This window comes from Sorghum bicolor, chromosome 4, assembly GCF_000003195.3.
Source record: "Sorghum bicolor cultivar BTx623 chromosome 4, Sorghum_bicolor_NCBIv3, whole genome shotgun sequence".
NCBI lineage: Eukaryota > Viridiplantae > Streptophyta > Magnoliopsida > Poales > Poaceae > Sorghum > Sorghum bicolor.
In genome coordinates, this window is record NC_012873.2 from 67,839,573 (window position 1) to 67,860,524 (window position 20,952).

The 20,952-nt window shown below is 42.7% G+C and overlaps 3 protein-coding genes, 1 long non-coding RNA gene and 1 other non-coding gene across 12 annotated transcripts; 3 read left to right on the plus strand and 2 right to left on the minus strand.

The window, feature by feature from the left end:
• On the minus strand, positions 748-6,759 carry LOC110434998. Of its 6 annotated transcripts, none has more exons than XR_002452638.1 (5): positions 6,381-6,759; positions 5,642-5,722; positions 4,986-5,109; positions 3,499-3,574; positions 748-2,015 (listed from the first exon to the last, which is right to left on the minus strand). It is a non-coding gene; the product is annotated as an uncharacterized LOC110434998 (long non-coding RNA). The 6 variants fall into 6 exon arrangements; XR_002452637.1 differs by having other exon boundaries at positions 5,642-5,791; XR_002452636.1 differs by having other exon boundaries at positions 5,642-6,136.
• LOC8059695 (protein DETOXIFICATION 35) lies at positions 8,161-10,774 on the plus strand. Its single transcript, XM_021460265.1, has 5 exons — positions 8,161-9,453; positions 9,559-9,615; positions 9,731-10,088; positions 10,177-10,263; positions 10,341-10,774. Exons 1-5 carry the CDS (start codon positions 8,369-8,371, stop codon positions 10,428-10,430), a joined length of 1,677 nt encoding a protein of 558 aa, XP_021315940.1. The 5' UTR covers positions 8,161-8,368; the 3' UTR covers positions 10,431-10,774.
• TRNAL-CAA lies at positions 13,117-13,200 on the minus strand. The gene has a single exon. It is a non-coding gene; the product is annotated as a tRNA-Leu (tRNA).
• On the plus strand, positions 13,351-16,349 carry LOC8059696 (probable mediator of RNA polymerase II transcription subunit 36b). The gene is made up of 7 exons (XM_002453015.2): positions 13,351-13,462; positions 13,543-13,850; positions 14,409-14,504; positions 14,607-14,684; positions 14,757-14,933; positions 15,798-15,866; positions 15,969-16,349. Exons 1-7 carry the CDS (start codon positions 13,444-13,446, stop codon positions 16,143-16,145), a joined length of 924 nt encoding a protein of 307 aa, XP_002453060.1. The 5' UTR covers positions 13,351-13,443; the 3' UTR covers positions 16,146-16,349.
• LOC8059697 (ATG8-interacting protein 1) lies at positions 17,762-20,863 on the plus strand. 3 transcript variants are annotated; one of them, XR_002452594.1, is made up of 4 exons: positions 17,762-17,923; positions 18,846-19,666; positions 20,155-20,318; positions 20,403-20,863. XR_002452594.1 is itself a non-coding variant. In XM_002453016.2 (3 exons), exons 2-3 carry the CDS (start codon positions 18,851-18,853, stop codon positions 20,502-20,504), a joined length of 918 nt encoding a protein of 305 aa, XP_002453061.1. In that variant the 5' UTR covers positions 17,767-17,923; positions 18,846-18,850; the 3' UTR covers positions 20,505-20,863. The 3 variants fall into 3 exon arrangements, 1 of the variants encoding a protein (XP_002453061.1); XR_002452595.1 differs by having other exon boundaries at positions 20,210-20,318; XM_002453016.2 differs by lacking the exon at positions 20,155-20,318 and having other exon boundaries at positions 17,767-17,923.

The following is a 20,952-nucleotide window of genomic DNA, read 5'->3' on the forward strand; positions in this document are numbered from 1 at the left end:
ATAATAAAAGTGGTAGCAGGGACTTCTTTTAGACTACGCAAGAAACGTCGGTCTCTTGGCTTACTCTCTCTCTCTATCTTGTTTTTTAGAACCTTTCTCTATATCTCTTACTCCTGTTTGTAGCCCCTAATTCGTGCTTAGGGGCGTGATCAAGCGCCACCGAAGTAAACATAGGGCACGTTGCCCGAAGCACTATAATCCTAAGTCTTTGAGCCATATTGAGTCCTAAAGCATGATTATAAGTTTTACTAGTGGCAACGCGCGCCCTTGCGCGCGATCAGAAGGGATGCTCATCATCATTGTTTGGAGAAGATGTAAAGGGTACGATTATGGATATGTGTATTTGCACTATATATTTGGTGATACATGTGTATTTTGTTCATGGCTGGATCTAAAATCAGGCTTGTATACAGCGAGCATCATAGACATCAAAGTAGCTATATAGAGCAGTCCACGTGACAGTCATACATATTAGGCTATTACATATGTAGTTCTAGTGGTAATATGAAAGCACCGCAGAGTGCTAGGCAGCGATATTACACAACATTAGTAGAATGCAGAGAGAGGCTAGTTACTGTGAGATGTGGTGCACAAAAGTATCTGATAGTGGTAGGCTTAAACTTTACATAAGGCATGGAGGTTGTGGACTATAGATTTTGTTAAGCTGAGGTAGAGACGGTAGGATCAGCCAAGGTTCATGCTGCAATCAGACTCCCATCCATGTTCACACGAAAGACTTTGAAGATAGAAAAAACATGTTGGTAATAATAGGAGCTCAAAGAGGTAGATATATATATCTAGAACATGTATATTACATTTTACGCGTTTTTATACCGGTAGTTGTGTGTCTATAAAAGGTTCAATAAATAAGGAAAAGTTGACATAAAAAATAATGAAAAAAATAATCAGATCTTCAAATATCTTCTTCGTAGAACCGGTGTCTATCAACTTAATTTATGGTAATGACCGGACTGCAATAGAAGATCGAGAGAATATGACTGTTACACATACGTAATATATGTTTAGTTCATAGACTGGAAATTAGATAAAAGTTGTAGCCAAGTATATAGAGCCAAAAGTTTGGTTCCTGGTGTGGAGTTAAGAACTGTTCAAATAGAGAGGCACATAGTTAATCACATGACACAAAACAATAGTAGTAGTTTCTAAGTGTACTGGAGATAACAACATAATATACATTGTTTTTGAAATATTTAAACAGGTCACCCTTTTTTGTCGGGAGTTAGTTATATTAGAGGCTTCAGATAGCCAGGCGAATATAACTTTTTTATCACCCTATGCAAGGGAACAAGATGCTCTGCAGAACAAAAGGTTAATTTTGGCACTCATGTATAGTTAATGTTGGCACTCATGTATAAATCTAGTGATTAACACAGAAAGTAACAAGGTCTTTGCTACCAAGAAAAAATAATTCAGACCGGCAATCTTAAGGAACACAGTACACTGAAATCAACGTTCTTAGCCAAAGAATTAGAACAAACACTCGCAGGCAATACACAACCTTAAATTGACCAGCTCTTTTTTCTTGGTACACAACCTTAAATTGACCAGCTCATTTTTTTGGAAGGCAAGCTAAGAAATAGTGCTCATGCTGAAACATTGGTAAGATTTGTAATTTTAGCTTGTACCTGTATTAATTATTCAGTTTGAAAAAAAAAGAACTGAATCGTATCTGGATGTAACCATTAGGAGTTGGAAAACTGGAAATGAACAGGTTTTTTATATTTTCAATGAACTAATAAGTGTAAGTAGATAGTATCATATATAAGTGAATGATACACACACTGATCAATCAACTAATCAACTTCATAACTTATTAGTAATAAAGCATTAAATTTTACCATTGTTTTCTAAAAGAAGCAAGCTTCACTGCAACATTATTATATATAAAAGAAGTGTTAGGAGGAATGAAGGCATGGAGCACAATTATCCTGAATTAGATTCGTACCTTTCATGGAGCAGGACTCCAAGAGATATTAGATTGAGTAGAAGAACCTCTGGGCATGGAAAAAGGAAGGAGTAAATATGATTCATCTTGTGTCACGATATAAGAGAACATATAATCAAGTAAAGGATAAAAGAAATCATCCAATTGGTCTCCAAGTTGATGGCATAGGAAAAATATAAAAAATACTGCAGAAACAAACAGAGAAGTCACCCAAAAAAAACAGAACAGACTATCCCAGACCCTCTCCTTTCTCCAATAAGCCAAGGACTGAAGGGATAGTAGTAATGTGAAATTAAAGATTGTATTGCCTTTGTGGCAATGGAAGGATAAGCAGCAGCAACAAAATGGACGCTACACTAACGCTGCAACAGGGCATGATGAGCAACTGTGATAGAGCGGCCATAGAAATTGAACTGTGAATGCAGTAATGCACCTATACGTTGCAGTCAAGGGAGTATGATGAGCAACTGTGGTAGAGCAGCCATGGAAATTGAACTATAAATGCACATGTGTGTTGCAGTCAGGGAGTAGACGACACAACTGATCATCATCGTGTCTACAACCAGCTTGCCCTGAGGATTTCTTCGTATGCACACTGCCACAGCCCATAGAAATCCATTATCTTAATAATTATAGAACCGCAGTCATGTAACTATCCATACAAAATGATGACATTGTTAGTGGCAGTGTTTTTTCCTTGCATAATTTATCGGGCAATGTGTATTACAATTTAAAGCAAATAACATGTAGCTAAATTTAAATGATAGCTGATTTAATTCTCATAGGAAGAAAAGTCTCAAGCAGATGTTATACTAATTTATTAGAAGACTCAAAATATAGTGATCATAATAAAAAGACAAATTATACTAATTTATTAGATGAAACAACCATCTTTAACATGGAGCTTATATTATAATTTATAATTCAAGCATGACCAATTAAGTAATACAAGGACAGACCACTAAACAACATCAATGGTTAGTTATCATATATAGATTAATAAGATGTATGTATGGCCAATAAAAATGAGAATAGCGTGTATCGACAGTAATATAATGGTCACATCCATAATCAAGTTTTTTCTCTAGTGCTGAATAGCCCAGATCTCAGTGAAGACTAACACAAGCATAAAGAAATCAATCAATCATCATAAGGAAAGAACAACAGACCTAAAATTTTATACCCACACTAATCAATTGAATTGCAGTACAAAGGAACATAGTTAGGTTCACTCATGGATGATTCATATGTTTAAGTTGTCGATGATTTACATAAGGTACAATGATCACTGGAAATATACAGTTTGGATAAGTCTAGGCACTTGGTACAAATCTTACTATTTAACCAAGGACCATAGGAGGTTGTAACTTCCCTCACGCTAGCCTGTTCGCTAGTTTGAAAAGTTAAGACTCAAATTACTGTTGACTGATTTATTATGAGAGAAAAACACTGTATATTTAAGGGCATCATGTGAAGCTGTCTTTTTTTTATTTTTATTTCATCGCAAAGCCTACGCGTGGTCAAGAACATACCTTTAAACATGTGTCATCAGGAAGCATGGCCTATGATCCTTCGTGTATATGGCCTCCTTCAACATGGGCAGCAGGCCTGGAACACACAATTAGTTGTGAGAGGCAGTTGTTAACCTGTTAGTATATAGTTAGACAACGCAGGTTTGGTTGAAGGAGAGGATAACGATATAAAGAAAAAACATTCATAGGATGCTGCATCTGTACATATAGGCAACCATATATAGTGTAACACATATATAGAAGGTAGCTCTGCAACAAGCCAAAACAAATCATGCAATTCTCCAGCGCAGTATGCTAAAGTGTATGGTTATTCACAGGACAGGAAAAGGTCAATAATACATATTGAATTTCCAAGTGGCCTTAGTGCAGAGGTGGCTTGTACTGTTGAATTTGCCTTGTGTCATCTGAGGGAGTTGCTATAGCAAATCTGTTTGGCGGAGTAAAATTCTATGCGGGCCTTTCAATACTTAATAAAGGATTCAGAACAGAGGCTTGTTGGTCAAATCTAGAAAAAGATAATAGTTAAGGCAATATGTGTGTGCATTTCTGCATGGGGCATGACTGGACAGGCGAAGGGGAAGGAGCAAAGTAGAAAGGGCACGTGGTAATAAGGAAGCAACATGAAGATCGCTAATAAGGAAGCTAATTCTGACATGTGGAGATTATTGCTGGCAATACATAGAACAAAAATATAGAGAAGAGAGAAAGGATAGTGCAATCACTGAAATAGGAACATGATAAGAATTTCAAACCAATCGCTAAACCATTTTCTGATGGTGCATGATAACTAAAACACAGATGCAACATAACACAGGTCACTGAGAGATTAACCTTGATAAAGATTATAACAAAGTATCATAAAGTTTGTGATGAATCTAAATAACTTGTCCATGGCGACGTTGTAGTCTTCTCATAGCAATATCCAAAAAAAGGAAATGTAGAGGGCAAGCCAAGGATAATGTACTTACCAAAATAAGATGATTCCACAATTTTCATTTGTCATTAGATCAATGAAAAACAAAAAAATTCGATGGTAGCTACAATCATTTTATGGTTTGGGAAAATTTTATGGGCTTTCATATTTAACGTAATGCTGCCAAACAAACAAAACAACAAAGAAATGACAGAGTTCAATAGTAATGAATGGAGCCATCAATGTACTTTAGCCATTCAATGTAACTATGTAAGTCAAGAGTTACTAAACCAAACACTAATCTATAACGAAGATTCGTATCGCCATGTTTCAAAGTATATTTTGTATAGCTACGATTCCTAAATTTCTTCTGTAAGAGTGTAATCTACACTTTCAGCCAATATGATGTAATTACCTATAAACTTACCACCCATGTGGAGGGCCATAATCGCAGCCCTCTATTTCGGTGCTCAAATTTTAAAGCAACTCGTGGTCAGTAAGCCATGTATTAGTATAACTTTTATAGAACAGGATATCTTTTTAAAGTAATTTCCAGGATAAACTATATAGAAACCTCATAAGCATCAGGTCCAGTGTGCTATGTTCCCCCTGTAATCCTTCTGGCAGCGTATACTTGCCCAAAACCACCTTCCCAACTTGCGCTCAATCTTGTATTGCGGAGAACGGCCTACTTGAACCTGCAAAATATATCTATCATTTAAAGGAGACCAAATTTTCAAATTCAGTTATAGACTTGCAGTTCTAACTTTTGTCACCATTGTCCAGAGTTATGTCCTTTGCCCAGACTAATACAGAGCATGAATACAAATGAATGTATAGGAAATGTTGGCTAGCTAACAATGGACACACATATCAGAAATATCTTGGTAGATTTTTTTTTCATATATCCATACAAGAATCATCTAACTTAGATATATATACACCATATATTGAGAAGGCAAATAAATTGATGCATTTAGATATATGTAAAATATATCCAATTCTGTTCATATCTATCAGACATCATTGAGCAGAGAAAAAGGATTTGCCGCATGAGCAGGTTCCTGAAATCCAAAAAAGATATGCATGGCTAAAAACTGAAAAAAAAAACCACAATACAAAATCTCAGTTCTTTGATCGAAACTTCAAAAGAGAATCTACCTATACTAATAATTTGACAACTGTTTTATTAACAGACCCATGCAAAGGAGGAAAAAAAAGATGCAGTACCCCATCTATCCATGAAATGGGCTCTCGTTGGCATCCTCCCTTCTCTGTGCAGCATGTTTGTTTCTCCTTCAGTCCAGGAGGCTGTGAACGATCAAATTATTTGGCAGAAACAACATACTCCATGAAGAATGGCATGCAATAACTCTTTACCTTCAATGATAATTCATAAAAGAAAAAAGTTCATTGATGTATGGCAATATGGCATGAAAATGTATATACTGCAATCAAATTTTTCATTAATATAGTATTCTACTAAAGGTACCATTTGACCTGATGTGGAAAAGTTATAAAATCAGTCAAACACCATCAGAACACCGGTAATTTTAAAAAAGTTTAAACCATTACTTTCGCTGATAAATAATTTAAACTGAGACATGGGAGTAGGACAGTATTCCTTTTTCCTCTTAATAAAATGCTGAACATAACCTGCAATTTTTTTTTTCAATACGCAGATACAGAACATTACAGGTATTGTTATCCACACCTCCAAGGATTCTGGCATAGGAAATAAGTATGGTTAACACTGAAAGTGTAATAGCAAAATTACAGAGCACGAGAAATTGAGGACCTATCTAGAGATATATTCGGTATTTTTGTAGATCTAGTGCTAGTTAAAAAAGAATTTGTGTCCCCCATTGATTGTATTAGGCTTAGCTCATATAGTAGCTGTCATGACTTAAAAAAATAAATCAAATGCGGACAGCAAATAAGTGAAATTTGAGATGGAGGAGTGACGAACCCTCAGCATCAGGACAATGGCAAACCCTATGGTGAACGAAGAAGATCATGACAACCTCTAGTCAGCGCTTCTGCTCTGTGCCGGTCGTGCTACCACCGGAACTCATGATTTGCGGCCACACTGGGCCTATTATCTCCTGGTGGCGGCTGCTTGCACTGACGACGCGCTGCCTCGCTGTCGCGCCACCTTGGGGGCCTGCCGGTGCCGCGCCACATCAGGAGAGGGAGAGAGGCGGCGCACGGAGAGGCCATGGGCCCTCGGCGGCGCCGCCCTGTCTGTCTCTGGAGAGGTCGGGAGGAAGAGAGAGGGAGGGAAAGGGAAGAGACGGGGAGGAAGAGGAGAGCTGCTCTGTTCGCTTCTGGAGAGGTCGGGAGGGGAGGGGAGGGGAAGAGTCGGGGAGAAAGAGGGGAGGGAGATTTTTTTTACTCGGCACTGTAGATAGCTAGAGAGCGATTGTGGAGCGTTGATCACGAAATCGAACGGTCCAAGAGATTTAGGGCGGGCGACGTGGCCCAGCTGGTTGTTCCGCCCGGCGTTCCCAATTAAAGAGGTGAACTAGTTTTCACACGGGTACCTCTATTATGAAACGTACGTCTACTTGAGGGCACGGTTTGTAGTTGGTACTCAAAGGGTGACTATTTGGTGGGCCCCATGCCAATGGTGATCACGGAGTTAGCAAGGAGTCTGGCATTGAACAAGTTGGTTTGCGGAAGCACGTTGCCGAAGTGCCAATGCTTAGTTCTGGCTTTACATTTTGTTATCATGATCTTGTAATGAAGTGCTACTTGGTAGCCTTTTGGGGGTTTAGAGGTTTTTTGTGAGTAGGTCGAGCTATTGTTTTTCTTTTTCAGGTATGCGCGGTACTTGTACACTGGTAACCCCATTTTAGATCTGGGTGTTCGTTACGCTTTCTAATAATGCTGGGTAAATACCTTTGATCTAAAAAAAAGTGACTTGCGTGTTTATGGTGACGGATGGTTCTAGGTGACTATTCTGGTATAAGGTGGCCTTGTAATGGATATTGGAGGATGCAAGTGATACACTCGATGAGACGGCTAGGTTGCCAAGAGAGCTATGATGCGTGCAGACCGATTTTGTCGTGGACTGAGTTGATTCTTCTCTTTCAAATCTCCTACCTGATTCTTTTTGGAAAAAAAAATGTTTTGATAAAGGGTTTGTTTGGCAAGACTCCTCTTCGGCTGTGGCTCCTCTAAATGAGCTCTACCAAACGTTTCTGTATAGAAACTGTTTTTGAGTAAAAAATAGAGAAGCTGAAGCCGTTTTTGGTGAAGCCACAAATTATCAATTCTCCAAAATAGTTTTGCCTCCTCTAGAGGTGCCCTTTATGTGGAGGCGTACCAAACGTGCCCTTTACGAGGAGCCGTACCAAACACCTCCAAAAGAAGGTGTTGATGATACATCATGGCACGCGAATATCATCCATGCTCATCCTGTTCAGACTAAAAAAAGTCGGCGTTTACGAATGCATGCAAATTCGGTTCAAAATGTATGTAACACGTCTTGTGTTTTTCAAAGTGTATATAGTACGCATGCAGCATAACAGCGAAGGCAAAAAAAAAATCAGGCAACGAACCATGCATCTCTTGGATCTGTGATTGAAAAAAGAAATGATTAAAAAATCCCTCTTTTGCTGCGATTACGCGGTTGCCAAGACGACGACGGGCGCTGTAACTGTAATCGAACGAACTGAGAGATGGATGGATCGATCGATGAAGACAACAATCCAATCCAATCTAATCTAAACCATACTTCTACATACGTATATATATTCATTCAGATTGACGCACGCATACGCATGCATTAGCTAGCTAGTGTGTATCTAAGAAAAGCAAAGACGCCAAGAAAGGCAAACGGGAGCGAGCGGGCGTGGCAGCAGCACCACCGCCCACCGGCGCGGCGCCCCTGGCTCCACACCAGCAGCAGCCCGTGGCATTGCCCCCAGCACCACAGACCCGGCCGCCGCCGACATGGTGGTAGCGGCGTGCGAGGACGAGGCCGGCGGCGCCACCAACGCACGGGACGCGCCGGCGGCCGTGGTGGCGCGCTCGGGAGTCGCCCACACCAGGAGCCCCCACGCCAGGCGCAGCCCGCGCCATCCTGGCGGCATTTCCCCCGCCGACATGGTGGTAGCGGTGTGCGACGACGACGACGACGACGACGACGAGGAGGAGGCCGGCGCGCTGGTCGCCGCCATCGGCTCGACACGCGACGCGCCGGCGGTGCATTCGCCGCGCGCCGCGTGGGCGGTGTTCGTGAAGGAGTCGCGGCGGCTGTGGTCGATCGCGGCGCCCATCGCCTTCAACATCATGTGCATGTACGGCACCAACTCGACGACGCAGATCTTCGCGGGCCACATCGGCAACCGCGAGCTGTCGGCGGTGGCCATCGGCCTGTCCGTCGTCTCCAACTTCTCCTTCGGCTTCCTCCTCGGGATGGGCAGCGCGCTGGAGACCCTGTGCGGGCAGGCCTACGGCGCGGGGCAGGTGGCGATGCTGGGCGTGTACATGCAGCGGTCGTGGATCGTGCTCGCCGCCTCGGCTGCGCTGCTGACGCCGCTGTACGTGTACGCGGCGCCGGTGCTGCGGCTGCTGGGGCAGGACGAAGGCATCGCCGGCGCGGCGGGGACGTTCACGCGCGGCATCATCCCGCAGATGTTCGCGCTCGCCGTCAACTTCCCGGCGCAGAAGTTCCTGCAGGCGCAGAGCAAGGTGGGCGTGATGGCGTGGATCGGGCTCGCCGCGCTGCTCGCCCACGTCGCGCTCCTCGCGCTGTTGGTGTCCGTGCTCGGGTGGGGCGTCGCCGGGGCGGCGCTCGCCTACGACACCTCGTCGTGGCTCACCTCTCTCGCGCAGGTGGCCTACGTCGTGGGATGGTGCCCGGACGGGTGGACGGGGCTGTCCAGGGCCGCCTTCACCGACCTCTGGGCCTTCGTCAAGCTCTCGCTTGCATCCGCCGTCATGCTCTGCCTCGAGATGTGGTACATGATGTTGCTCGTCGTGCTCACAGGACACCTCGACGACGCCGAGATCGCCGTCGACTCCATAGCCATCTGGTTGGTGCGGTGCGGTGGTCGCACATCCACCTTGTGTTAATTTAATCGATCCGATCGATCCCTAGCTTAGCTTATAATTTCCATCTCATGCATGGAGTCGAGCAGCATGAACATCAACGGGTGGGAAGGGATGCTGTTCATCGGGCTCAGCGCGGCCATCAGGTACACAGTTAAATTCCATTCAATTCCATTCTATTTCAGAAAGAAAGAAAGAAAGAACGAAAGAACGAACGAACGAACGAACGAAACTGAGTTGACACAAGATATGATGGTGCAGCGTGCGCGTGTCCAACGAGCTCGGGTCCGGGCGTCCCCGTGCGAGCATGTACGCGGTGATGGTGGTGCTGGCGCAGTCGCTGGCCTTGGGGCTGCTGGCCATGGTGCTCGTGCTGGCGACGCGGGAGCAGTTCCCTGCCATCTTCACCGGCGACAGGCACCTGCAGAAGGCCGTGTCCAGCATCGGCTACCTGCTGGCCGTCACCATGGTGCTCAACAGCGTCCAGCCCGTCATCTCGGGCGTCGCCGTGGGCGGCGGATGGCAGGCCGTCGTCGCCTACATCAACCTCGGCTGCTACTACGCCTTCGGCCTCCCGCTCGGCTTCATCTTGGGCTACCTCTTCAGATTCGGGGTCAAGGTACTAGTACTAGTACTGAGCCATGCATGGCCATGCAATTCTGCCTGCATGCATCTTCAGATTTGTATTTGTATCTGTATTGTTGCAGGGCATCTGGGCGGGCATGCTTTGCGGGACAGCGTTGCAGACAGCCATCCTCAGCTACATAGTCTGGACGACCGACTGGAAAGCAGAGGTATAGTACTAGCTGACAACCAATCTGACTAGTGTTTCTGAATCAAGGAGAAGGATATATGCTTATTTGTGTTTCAGGCGTCGCTGGCGTTGGAGAGAGTCAGAATATGGGGGGGCGCCCACCATGAAAAGCTTGGTAGCTCTCAAGACGACGACGCGGTTATCTGACGAATTGAAGATCGATCCGGCAAATGACATCGCGGCTGCTTGCATTCCATTGCATTGCATTGTAAATTCCTCCCCGTCCCCCATCGTATCGGTTAGGATTGCTAGACTGGAGTAGTGGTTTGCAGGGCCGCTGCTCTCGAGTAAGGGAAACAATTCAGAATGAAACGGACGACTGGATTGCTTCTCTTGCTTGCTAGCAGGGGAATTTCAGGCAATAGGATTACCGTAGCGTAGCTATACTCGTCACTAGAGAACTTATTAGCGTCAAAGTCAGTTATGAAATACACACACTTTTTTATTTATCTATTTATCTTATACAACACCTAATTGATTATTGTCAGCTACAGCATTACTTTAAAGACTACCTAGAGACCTTGATAGTAAAGCGGGAAATTTTGACATTCATCCGTTTTTGTCTTTTTTGCAAAACTAGTGAACCTTATTCATTCAAGTTCTCGTGGGAAATGCACTATCTTCTCGTGGGAAATGCACGTCCTCCACTTCGTTGCTCTGTCTGGGTGATTAGCCTGACTGACAATGACACTGATGGATAAAAAACAATAGCTATTAGGGACATGAGAAAGAAAACCCACGAATCAAATCGAGAAGAATGGGTAGCAGCAACATGTAAGGCGACGTTGCATTTTTTTTAAATCATGAACGGGGGGAGGGGTTCCCCACCTTTATATTTCAAAAAGAAAACCGCACACACCGGTCACCCAGACGACGTTGCATTGGTCTGATGCTATCTTTTGCATGACGAACAAAAAGAAATGATCTATGCAGCGGTACTTTCTTGACATTGATACAGAAACTGGTGACACATGGCACTAAAAAAAGGGTTTGACAGTGATAAATAATAGTGGAATAGCAACCAGAGCTACCAACAAGCTAAAAAAAACAAAGTTATGGACAGTGGGACTAACTAAAATCGTTACGAGTGAGTCCGTGTGATTGTTCTTGATTTTATTTGCTAGATTTTTTCCACGACGATTTAAATGGAAATGTAAGGCCTTTTTCACTATAATATAACTATATAAGACTTTGACAAGCTTCGTAGTGAGAACACAAGCGTCGTCGTCGTGCAGGAACAAAGAATTGGCAAAGGTCAACATCAGACGTGCCTTATAGTAATGTGCAATGAGTTCATGACATTCTTTTAGAGAGTGTTTGGTTGAGGTTGTTAAAGTTTAACAGATATTGTAGCATTTTTTGTTTTATTTAGCAATTAGTATCTAATCATGGACTAATTAGGCTCAAAAGATTCATCTCGCAAATTACTCTCTAGCTGTGTTTTTAGTTTCATAAATAGTCTATATTTAGTACTCTATGCATACGTCCAAACATTCGATACGAAAGTTAAAGTTTAACAACTTGAACCAAGGCCCTTATTTTCTTTTGTCGAGTGATGACCTGACTCACAAGAAGAACCAGAGAAGAGGAGCAGCACACTGGTAATCAAATAGATAAAAAATGTACTGTGAGAGAGGTAGAATAGGGGAGGGGGGGGGGGAGAGGAGAAAGTTCTTCTCAAATATGTTTAAAAATCATGTAAGAGAAGTAGAAACATCTAATGAAGAAAAAATCATTTAAGAGAGGTCGGAAAGGGGTGAAAAAAAGATCATGTGAGAGACATAGGAAAGGGGAGAAAAAAGAGTATTAAGTAAGAGAAGTAGAAAAGGGGGAAAAGAGAACTAGGGAGGAAGAGAAGAGAGGAATGAAAAAGGGAAAAAAGAGAAAGGGGTTAAAAAAAGTACATTAAGGATGTGTTTAGTTCTCCATGCAATAAAAAATACAAAATACCAACTACTTTAGAATAATGAAATGCAAAATACCAAAAAATTTAGAGTTATATTTAGTTACATCCAAAATATAGAATGTATTAGTGTCATTAGGGTGTCTTGAGGCTCTTTGAGTTTTTTTTGCTTCATGAGGCCAAAATTCAGCATGAAAGATTTATTATGCAAAATGATGGACTAAACTAAACACCCCCTAAGTAAGAGAAGTAGGAAAGAGAAAAAATAGTAGGAGTAGGAGAAAAAAAAGAGAGAAATAATAGGAAAGGGGAGAAAAAAGAGTATTAAGTAAGAGAAGTAGAAAAGGGGGAAAAGAGAACTAGGGAGGAAGAGAAGAGAGGAATGAAAAAGGGAAAAAAGAGAAAGGGGTTAAAAAAAAGTACATTAAGGATGTGTTTAGTTCTCCATGCAATAAAAAATACAAAATACCAACTACTTTAGAATAATGAAATGCAAAATACCAAAAAATTTAGAGTTATATTTAGTTACATCCAAAATATAGAATGTATTAGTGTTATTAGGGTGTCTTGAGGCTCTTTGAGTTTTTTTTTTGCTTCATGAGGCCAAAATTCAGCATGAAAGATTTATTATGCAAAATGATGGACTAAACTAAACACCCCCTAAGTAAGAGAAGTAGGAAAGAGAAAAAATAGTAGGAGTAGGAGAAAAAAAAGAGAGAAATAATAGGAAAGGGGAGAAAAAAGAGTATTAAGTAAGAGGAGTAGAAAAGGGGGATAGGAGAATTAGGGAGAAAAAGAAGAGAGAAATTAAAAAGGGAAAAAGAGAGAGAAATTTAAAAGGGTTTAAAAAGAGTATACTAAGTAAGAGAAGTAGGAAAGAAAAAAAAACAGGAGAAGTAGCGAGGAAAAAGATAAAAAAATAAAAATAATTGTCAGAAGTGGGATTTGAACCCACGCCCTCGTTAGAGGATCAGAACTTGAGTCTGACGCCTTAGACCACTCGGCCATCCTGACCTACATATTTTATTTCTTATCCACAATTTTATTAACGTATCTGTATTTCCACGCTGCGCCATCTAGCCGTTCATTCAGAATCTACCGTTTCAACGGTCCTGATCAGACACAAACCCTACTTCTCTTCTATAAAATCCTCCCCGCTCATCTCCCCAGCCAACCCTAATCCCAGCAAAACCCTAAACCCTCGGTTTCCGGCGGCGTCGGCGGCGGCGGCTACAAGCTCTTCGTCGGCTCAGCACCATGAGGCCACCGGCTAGAGGTAACTAACCATAACCCCATCCTTGTTTCCGTGCATTGCCGCAGTCGGACTAAGACTTGTTCCTCCGTTAAATCCTGTAGGCGGACGCGGCGGGAGGGGAGGCAGGTTCGATGGCGGCGGTCGTGGGGGCGGCGGTGGCCGGGGGTTTGGTGGTGGTAGAGGCGGTGGCGGAGGCAGGGGCGGGAGAGGTGGAAGGACGCCGAGGGGTGGCCGCGGTGGCGGTGGCCGGGGCGGCCGTGGTGGTGGCATGAAGGGAGGGAGCAAGGCCGTCGTTGTGCCGCACAAGCACGCCGGTGTCTTCATCTCCAAGTCCAAGGAGGATGCGCTCTGCACCAAGAACATGGTCCCGGGAGAGTCTGTCTACGCAGAGAAGCGTGTCTCTGTTCAGGTTCGCGACTGCTTATTCAAGTCCCCTTTGTATTTTCTCCTTTTATTATTAGATAGATATAGCTCGTGTGCACTACGAATGAGATGACCTGTTTTAGACAGTCGCTTGTTGCGTTTTGAATATCAAGGTCTTGATATTGTTACTCTTCTGTTTTCGTGTTATTTGTGTTATTTGTTCATCCAAGTACATTATGTAGCCTTATTTAGAAGCTGAAACTTGTCTGTTGAGTTTCCGTCCACAACAATTTGGTTATAACTAATTGTTGGACACTTCATTTAAGCTCAGTTATCCTGTGACAACATTCTGGGCTTAGGTGCTGTAAATGATGATCTTACTCGGATTCCCCTTCAGGACATCTAAATGGATGATGCAAATTCGAGTTTCTGATGCCCTTATGCCCAATTATATGTAGATCATTTAGTTTCTCTTTCCATTTCTAGTGTACGATAAAGAACAGGTCTGAATTATACCGTAGTTTCTTGAACTCATCCATTGGGATTTCGGATTCTGGTTGTAGGACTGATTTGTTTCTACTGTTTGATTGTTTGGGCATTGTAGAATGAGGATGGAACAAAGGTTGAATACAGGGTTTGGAACCCCTTCCGTTCCAAGTTGGCTGCTGCTGTGCTTGGTGGTGTTGACAACATCTGGATTGTAAGTTGATTTGCGTATCTTGAATGTGCAGAAGTTCTATTTGCTTTCTTTCAAATAGAGTATGCATCGATGTTATATCTGACGATTTGTTAATACGTTTAGGCTCCTGGTACTCGTGTCCTATATCTTGGTGCTGCTTCTGGCACAACTGTTTCTCACGTGTCTGATATCGTAGGACCGGTGAGCTCTCTATCACAACTGATTCTTGACATTGTTTAGTCTGTTGTCTTAAGAATTTGGTTGCTGTTGCAGGATGGACTGGTCTATGCTGTTGAGTTCTCTCACAGGAGTGGAAGAGACCTTGTCAACATGGCAAAGAAGAGGACCAATGTTATCCCCATTATTGAGGATGCCAGGCACCCGGCAAGGTACCGGATGCTGGTTGGCATGGTTGATGTTATCTTCTCTGATGTTGCACAGCCAGACCAGGTATTCCTATCACTTCCTTGCAGCCTGGTGTCTAAATGACTGGACTGTCACTCAAAGCTTACCCTTGTTCTAAGCCTTTCTGTTCTCTTGATTTTGATTTGGCCAATATTGGGCTTAGCAAATGATGAGCATACTCGGATTCCCCTTCAGGACATCAATTGGATGATGCAGATTCGAGTTTCTGATGCCTGTTGTGCTCAATGCCAAACTTTATCTTTATTGTTTTTGCTTCCTTTTCTATTTTCTTGTTTTGCTTTAATGATTCTTGATGTTTCTTGCACCCAGTGCTCCTTTTGCATTTCTGTTTCTTCTGTTTGCTTTCTTTATTATGTTGCATTTGGCGATCCAGCCTTGTTTTTTTATGGACTTTCAGAATTCTATGCTATAATAACACATTACTTGTAGTTATTTGTGCACACATTGTTATTGATCATAATTTGTGCACACATTTGTTATTGATCATAGGTATCATTTTCTGTTCGATGTCATCTGGTGCCGACTTTGATTTTGTCAATTTATACAATTTGTAACTGATAATCTGATAGTTAGGAGTCAACCGCCTTTGCCCCATTTGGACCATTGGAATTTAGAACAGTTTGTTGCTAGATGGGTTTATAACACTATTTAGTGTCAGTTTGTTTTTGAGATAGAACAGTAACATTGTCAGCACCACCTTAATTTGGCCATGCAACTGTGCCTTGTCTGGTGCTGTTCAGTGTGCAGTTTGACTGAATCTGGGGATCCATGAGATACGTAGGAGTTCTTAGTTTTGTATTCATACACACTAGAAATTTCTCAATGTGAGGGAAATTGTAACACGTGGTTTACAGCTTTTAAACATTGTGTGATTGTGTTATCCTGCAGGCTAGGATCTTAGCCCTTAATGCTTCATACTTTTTGAAGAATGGAGGCCACTTTGTCATTTCAATCAAGGTATCAGGAGTTGTTATTTGTCATTTTAATTCTGTATCATCTGTCTTATATAGATAATCATGGTCTGCATTGATCTAAACAAGAACAAAATATTTTGCTCAGGCGAACTGTATTGACTCCACCCTGCCCGCGGAGGCCGTGTTTGCTGCTGAAGTGGAGAAGCTCAAGGCAGATCAGTTCAAGCCTGCTGAGCAGGTTACCTTGGAGCCCTACGAGCGTGACCATGCCTGTGTTGTGGGTGGTTACAGGATGCCCAAGAAGCAGAAGGCTACCTCTTAGATCTGAATCGGTGCCTGTCCCTACCAAAGAATGCTATATGTTGTATTGGGGTGACAAGAAACTTTGAAGTATTAGGGTTCTATATAGCATCTACTATGTGTACGGTACCTGCTGCAGTGTTGCTGGTTTAACGGCAGTTTTTTTGTTGATGAAAAACGTTTGAGCCATCAGCTTTGATTTGTTGCTCTTGTTTCTTGAAGTCACGGACTGAGTTATCTTCCGTTCTGGGCATAACGGATTCGACATACTCATCCTGCTCTCGAGGAGTAGGGGAAGTTGCCAGATTTAATGCTCCATTAAATCAGAGAGAGGCACTCGTTGCTTGTATTAAGCTGCACTCTAGGGAAGTTGCCATATTTAAGGTTACAGTTTATACGACGGTAGTTACATTTGAGCCAGAGTCTATGCACTTCCTCCGTCATAAGTGTATATCTCGTTCTCTGAGGAGTTAAATATTTTTAAGTTTAATTAAATATATATAAAAATTTATTAATATTTATCATATGTAATATATATCATCAGATTGAGCATGAAATATATTTTTATAATATATTTATTTATTTGTAGATGTAAATATTGATATTATTTGATATATTTTTAGTTAAAATTAAAAAATTTTGACTTTTCGAAAAGCGAGATGTGTATTTATTCGTGGATAGAGATAATAACACATAAGTTCCGTCGAGGACAGCTACATAGCAATGTGGCACCTTGGTTAAATGTTCAAACGCTCTTGTAGGACGCGATTGCTTCGGTATGTAAAAGATCGACAAAACATAACAAATGTTCCTTCTCCATTCTTCATGGCCACAAAGGTAGCCTGCTTCAAAGAACCGATCGCTCGGGAAGTCGGGAGTAATATAAACCGATCGCTCGGGAAGTCGGGAGCTATGAAAGTTCTTTGCCCCGTTTGGTTCGGTGAGTTAAAATTTAACTCCCATGACATCAAATGTTTGGACACATATCAAATAATAAATATATACTAATTACAAACTAAAATAAAACGAAAATACCAACATATATGTTAAACTTTAACACCTCAACCAAACACACTGAAACCCTGAAAAACCTAAGCCCCTCAGCTCCCGAGAACCTAACACATACGAGCTCATCTTTGGCAAGGATGGCCAAGGAGGAAGGAACGTAATGTTCATGGGCCATGGGGTAACTGACCCGGGGGGGAACGCACTATGTTGGTAGTCGCCCATTGGAGTTTGCGATGTTTACAACTTAGCTTCACTGGTGAACTGTTTTTTTTTTCCCTTTAGTTCCATAATAAAGCAACTTTACCAATGAGATGAACCTAAATTTGTTTTTAAAAAAGTTTAGTAAAACAGCTTCTCGGAAAAAAAAATAGTACTGTGTGTGTGAGAGAGAGAGAGCACATAGGAGAAGCTTCAATTAGGAAATTGTGCCTTCGAAGGAAAACTAAAAGAAACAGCTTTTATATAGGGAAAAAAATATCAAGACCTGTCTAGAAAAAGAAATGGTTTTGCAAAAGCAAAAACTGCCCGCCAGCGGGTGCTGGTACTGTTGGGCCTGAAAATCTATGGGCCCAACCCAGCCCAAGGTAAAGGAGATGCCGTTCCGTCCGGGTGGGGTGGGGTGGGGTGGGGTGGAAAGAAAACGTCTCCGCACGCAACGCCCACAATGTCATTTGGATTTGGATTGCTTTCCCCACCCCACCTCCGTCTCTTGCCGACCTCCGCGACTCCACCTGAGAGGAGAGGAGAGGAGAGGAGAGCAAGCAACCGCCCCCGTCCCCTCCCTCCTCGCTGGTACGCGCGCCTCCGCTCCGATCCCCCGCCTCCCGCCCCTTCCCTTCTCTTCCCCAATCAACTGTGAGATCGGTTGTGGTGTGGGGTGGTGTCGATCCCCTCCCCCTCCTCGTCGGGGTCGGGGTTTGCCATGGGTTGACCCGGCCTTGTTAGATTGGTTGAAGCCGCACCCGACTTGTTTTGATTTATTTATTTATTTACTTTTGTCTAAATATTACTAGTATATACATACAGTTCCACGGACGTGGTCTTGCGATTTTACATACTCAAATTTAAGTCGGGCTTCTGCCAGAGTGCCAGTTTCATTTTCCATCTCTTAATTACTAATATTAGTACTAATGTCGGGCTTATTCGTCGGCTGCAAGTGAGTGTGAAAAAAAATAATATTTATGCTAACCCTACCGCAGTTGCTCTGTGCTTGATGGACACACAAACAAGCATAAGTGGTGTGCCATATCATTCGGCCTTTTGCTCGAACCACGATTTGGCACTCAGTAGTACAGTACTGCCGGTTCTAGTGACAGTCCAGAGCGTTTCTTTTCCCTTGCCTTCGTTGGTACATGCAACATGATGATGCCTCAACCAACTGCACTGGCACCGCCATTATTTTTATTTGTCGGACAATTGACTGGAGTACTGGACTCCATTTGTCTTGTAGTTTCCTTTCTATTGTTATCACTATTTAACTCTGCAGTTTCCTGGGATTGTTTAACCACTTGTGAGTCGTGACAAATCACCTGCCTAAATTGGAGTTCTAATTCTCAAGTAAAAGCCTGCCCCCATCAAACAATGATTTCGCTGATGTCTGTGCTGTGCTGTACTCTACTGCTGAGGCTGTGCATGTTCCATTCTCTGACCTAAATTAATTTTATGCATTCATTCTAACCTTATGTAGTTTGCTTCACCGCTTTAATAATCGCAGGGAAGATGGAGCCTGGCCAGAGCGGTACTGAGCAGACCTCTCCACGCGGGACTGATTGGGAAGTCGTGCAACTGACTGCATCAGCATACGCGGCCGCGCCTGCTCCGAGGAGACCTGAACCTTCCGAGGAATCCGAAGCTAAGAAATATGGCGCAAAAGGGGACGATTTAGCCGCTGGGCTACTCATGTCTGGCCACTTCTCGGTGTCTCAGAGTGAAGTTGAAAGCCTCCTTGTAGGCGCTGACAGCAAAGAACCTCCCAAGGAGCTTAGCAGCCCAGATGCAGTTTCCAATGAGGGGGATGGTGAGAAATACCAAGAAACCTGCAAGCATAAGCTGGAGGATGACGTCCCCAGCATTCCATCCTTCGACAAAGGGAAGGATGTTTCCTTGGGTGATATGGCGTTTGATGATGGCAAGGCATTGAAAGGCATGAGTTTGGTCGGGGAAGAACCGGTTGGGTTCTCGTCGCCTATTTACAGCTCAATTGAGGCTGAAAATGAGTTAAGTTGGTCAGCTACAGAGAGTAGGAATGATAAGAAAACTGAGGAGCCTACTCTGCATAACTTGAGCCCCATAACCGGTTCATCAAAGGTTGTTCCATCTGATGAGCAGAGCGAACCTGCTGGTTCAGGCCCACGTGAAGCATGGTGGAAGCAGCAGCTTTTGTCCCTGTACAAGAATGCAAAGGAAAGTAATAATTTCTGGCCTATTGTCGCGACCGCTGCTGCCTTGGTGGGCCTGGCATATTTTGGGCGGCGCTGGCATAAGGGCAAGCTGCAGTTTCAGCTGGTCAAAGTACCGCCTTCTAGCAACAAGGAGGTAATTGCAAAGCTCACCTTTTATTTCTAGCAACAAGAAATAGGAAGCGAGTCAATCATGTCATAGGAGCACCCTAGTCCTAGTGAAACTGTTTGGAAAATACATTACAAAGGAAAGTTGTCACCATAGCATTATGTTGATCCTTGTCTGATTATGTCTATCATAGTTACTGAACTTATAACCAAGTTCTCGCAACGTACTTGATATGAGCATATAATTAATTAATTATCAACCTACATTTCGATATCTGTTTGCAAAATAGGCCTACTATGAGTCTAGATGTTAAATTTCTGGCAAGGACTAAGTAGCTGTGGAGTATGTCCAGTTGAATTTGATGCCCATGGGTTATATAACCATTCTAATAGTTTGCTGTGGTGTGGGGTTGGACTTCTGTTGGTACTTGGTACTGTTGTTCTGCCATCGTACAACTGCGTCAAACCAGCTTGTTGGTTTGTTTTCTCTATTTTCTGATATTGTTTCTTGTTAAGTTGCACTTGCCAGCAATGAGAATTTCACTACAAATGGGCATCTTGCATGCTGCAGCTCCAGAATTTTGGAATGTGTGGATTGTCTGAACTCTGAAGTCCTGCCTTATCTGTTTACTAGCAAGCTCGAGTATCTGTTTACTGGCATGCTAGTGTTTTGTGCCATGGTAGCTATTTGTTTTACTTTTTTTTTTCAATTATATATGGTGCCTGCAAATGCTAATGAATGCAGACTCTTGTTTGTGTTTCAGAAAATCAGTGATGCTGTTGGTCCATTAAACCGTATCAAGGACATTCTTGTTGCTGGCAGCCACCCAAGTCAGGGTATCCATGGGCATGCCCGTGCAAGCTGAATGTCATCAGTCTGTGATCCCATCAGCATCCTGAATCCATAATGTATCGCTTGAGAATCGGCTCAAAATGAAGACAATCCATAGGGCAAAACTGGAGCAATGGTCCAAGGATTGAGGATGTTTATGCAAACGCAAGTATGTTTGGTGGCTATGTAAATTCCAAAAGTCCTTTTGGGTATGTAAATATATGAGTTTAGTGTGATTGCTTTTCTTTTGGTCATCTCATGGAACCTCTGCTGGTTTCGTTGTTGCTATCAACTACTGTACCCACCGTATAACTGTCCGGTTCGCTCATGCATGCATATATGATATGAATATATGATGGGGGCATGGTATGAGTGAATTTTATTTCACCTTTATGTTTGCTGCTACTGTGAAGGTAGCCGATTGTAGCCCCTTGTATATTTTCTGCTGTAGAGTTGACCTGACGATCTTTTATTGTGGCTTA

Bases quoted from the DNA above. Each gene is read 5' to 3' on its own strand.
- LOC8059695 (XM_021460265.1), top strand. From the start codon at position 8,369: ATGGTGGTAGCGGCGTGCGAGGACGAGGCCGGCGGCGCCACCAACGCA. The intron at 9,616-9,730 runs GTACACAGTTAA...ATGATGGTGCAG, and splicing joins GGGCTCAGCGCGGCCATCAG to CGTGCGCGTGTCCAACGAGC. The intron at 10,264-10,340 runs GTATAGTACTAG...TTTGTGTTTCAG, and splicing joins CGACCGACTGGAAAGCAGAG to GCGTCGCTGGCGTTGGAGAG.
- LOC8059696 (XM_002453015.2), top strand. The intron at 13,851-14,408 runs GTTCGCGACTGC...TGGGCATTGTAG, and splicing joins AGAAGCGTGTCTCTGTTCAG to AATGAGGATGGAACAAAGGT. The intron at 14,685-14,756 runs GTGAGCTCTCTA...TTGCTGTTGCAG, and splicing joins TGTCTGATATCGTAGGACCG to GATGGACTGGTCTATGCTGT.
- LOC8059697 (XM_002453016.2), top strand. From the start codon at position 18,851: ATGGAGCCTGGCCAGAGCGGTACTGAGCAGACCTCTCCACGCGGGACT. The intron at 19,667-20,402 runs GTAATTGCAAAG...TTTGTGTTTCAG, and splicing joins CGCCTTCTAGCAACAAGGAG to AAAATCAGTGATGCTGTTGG.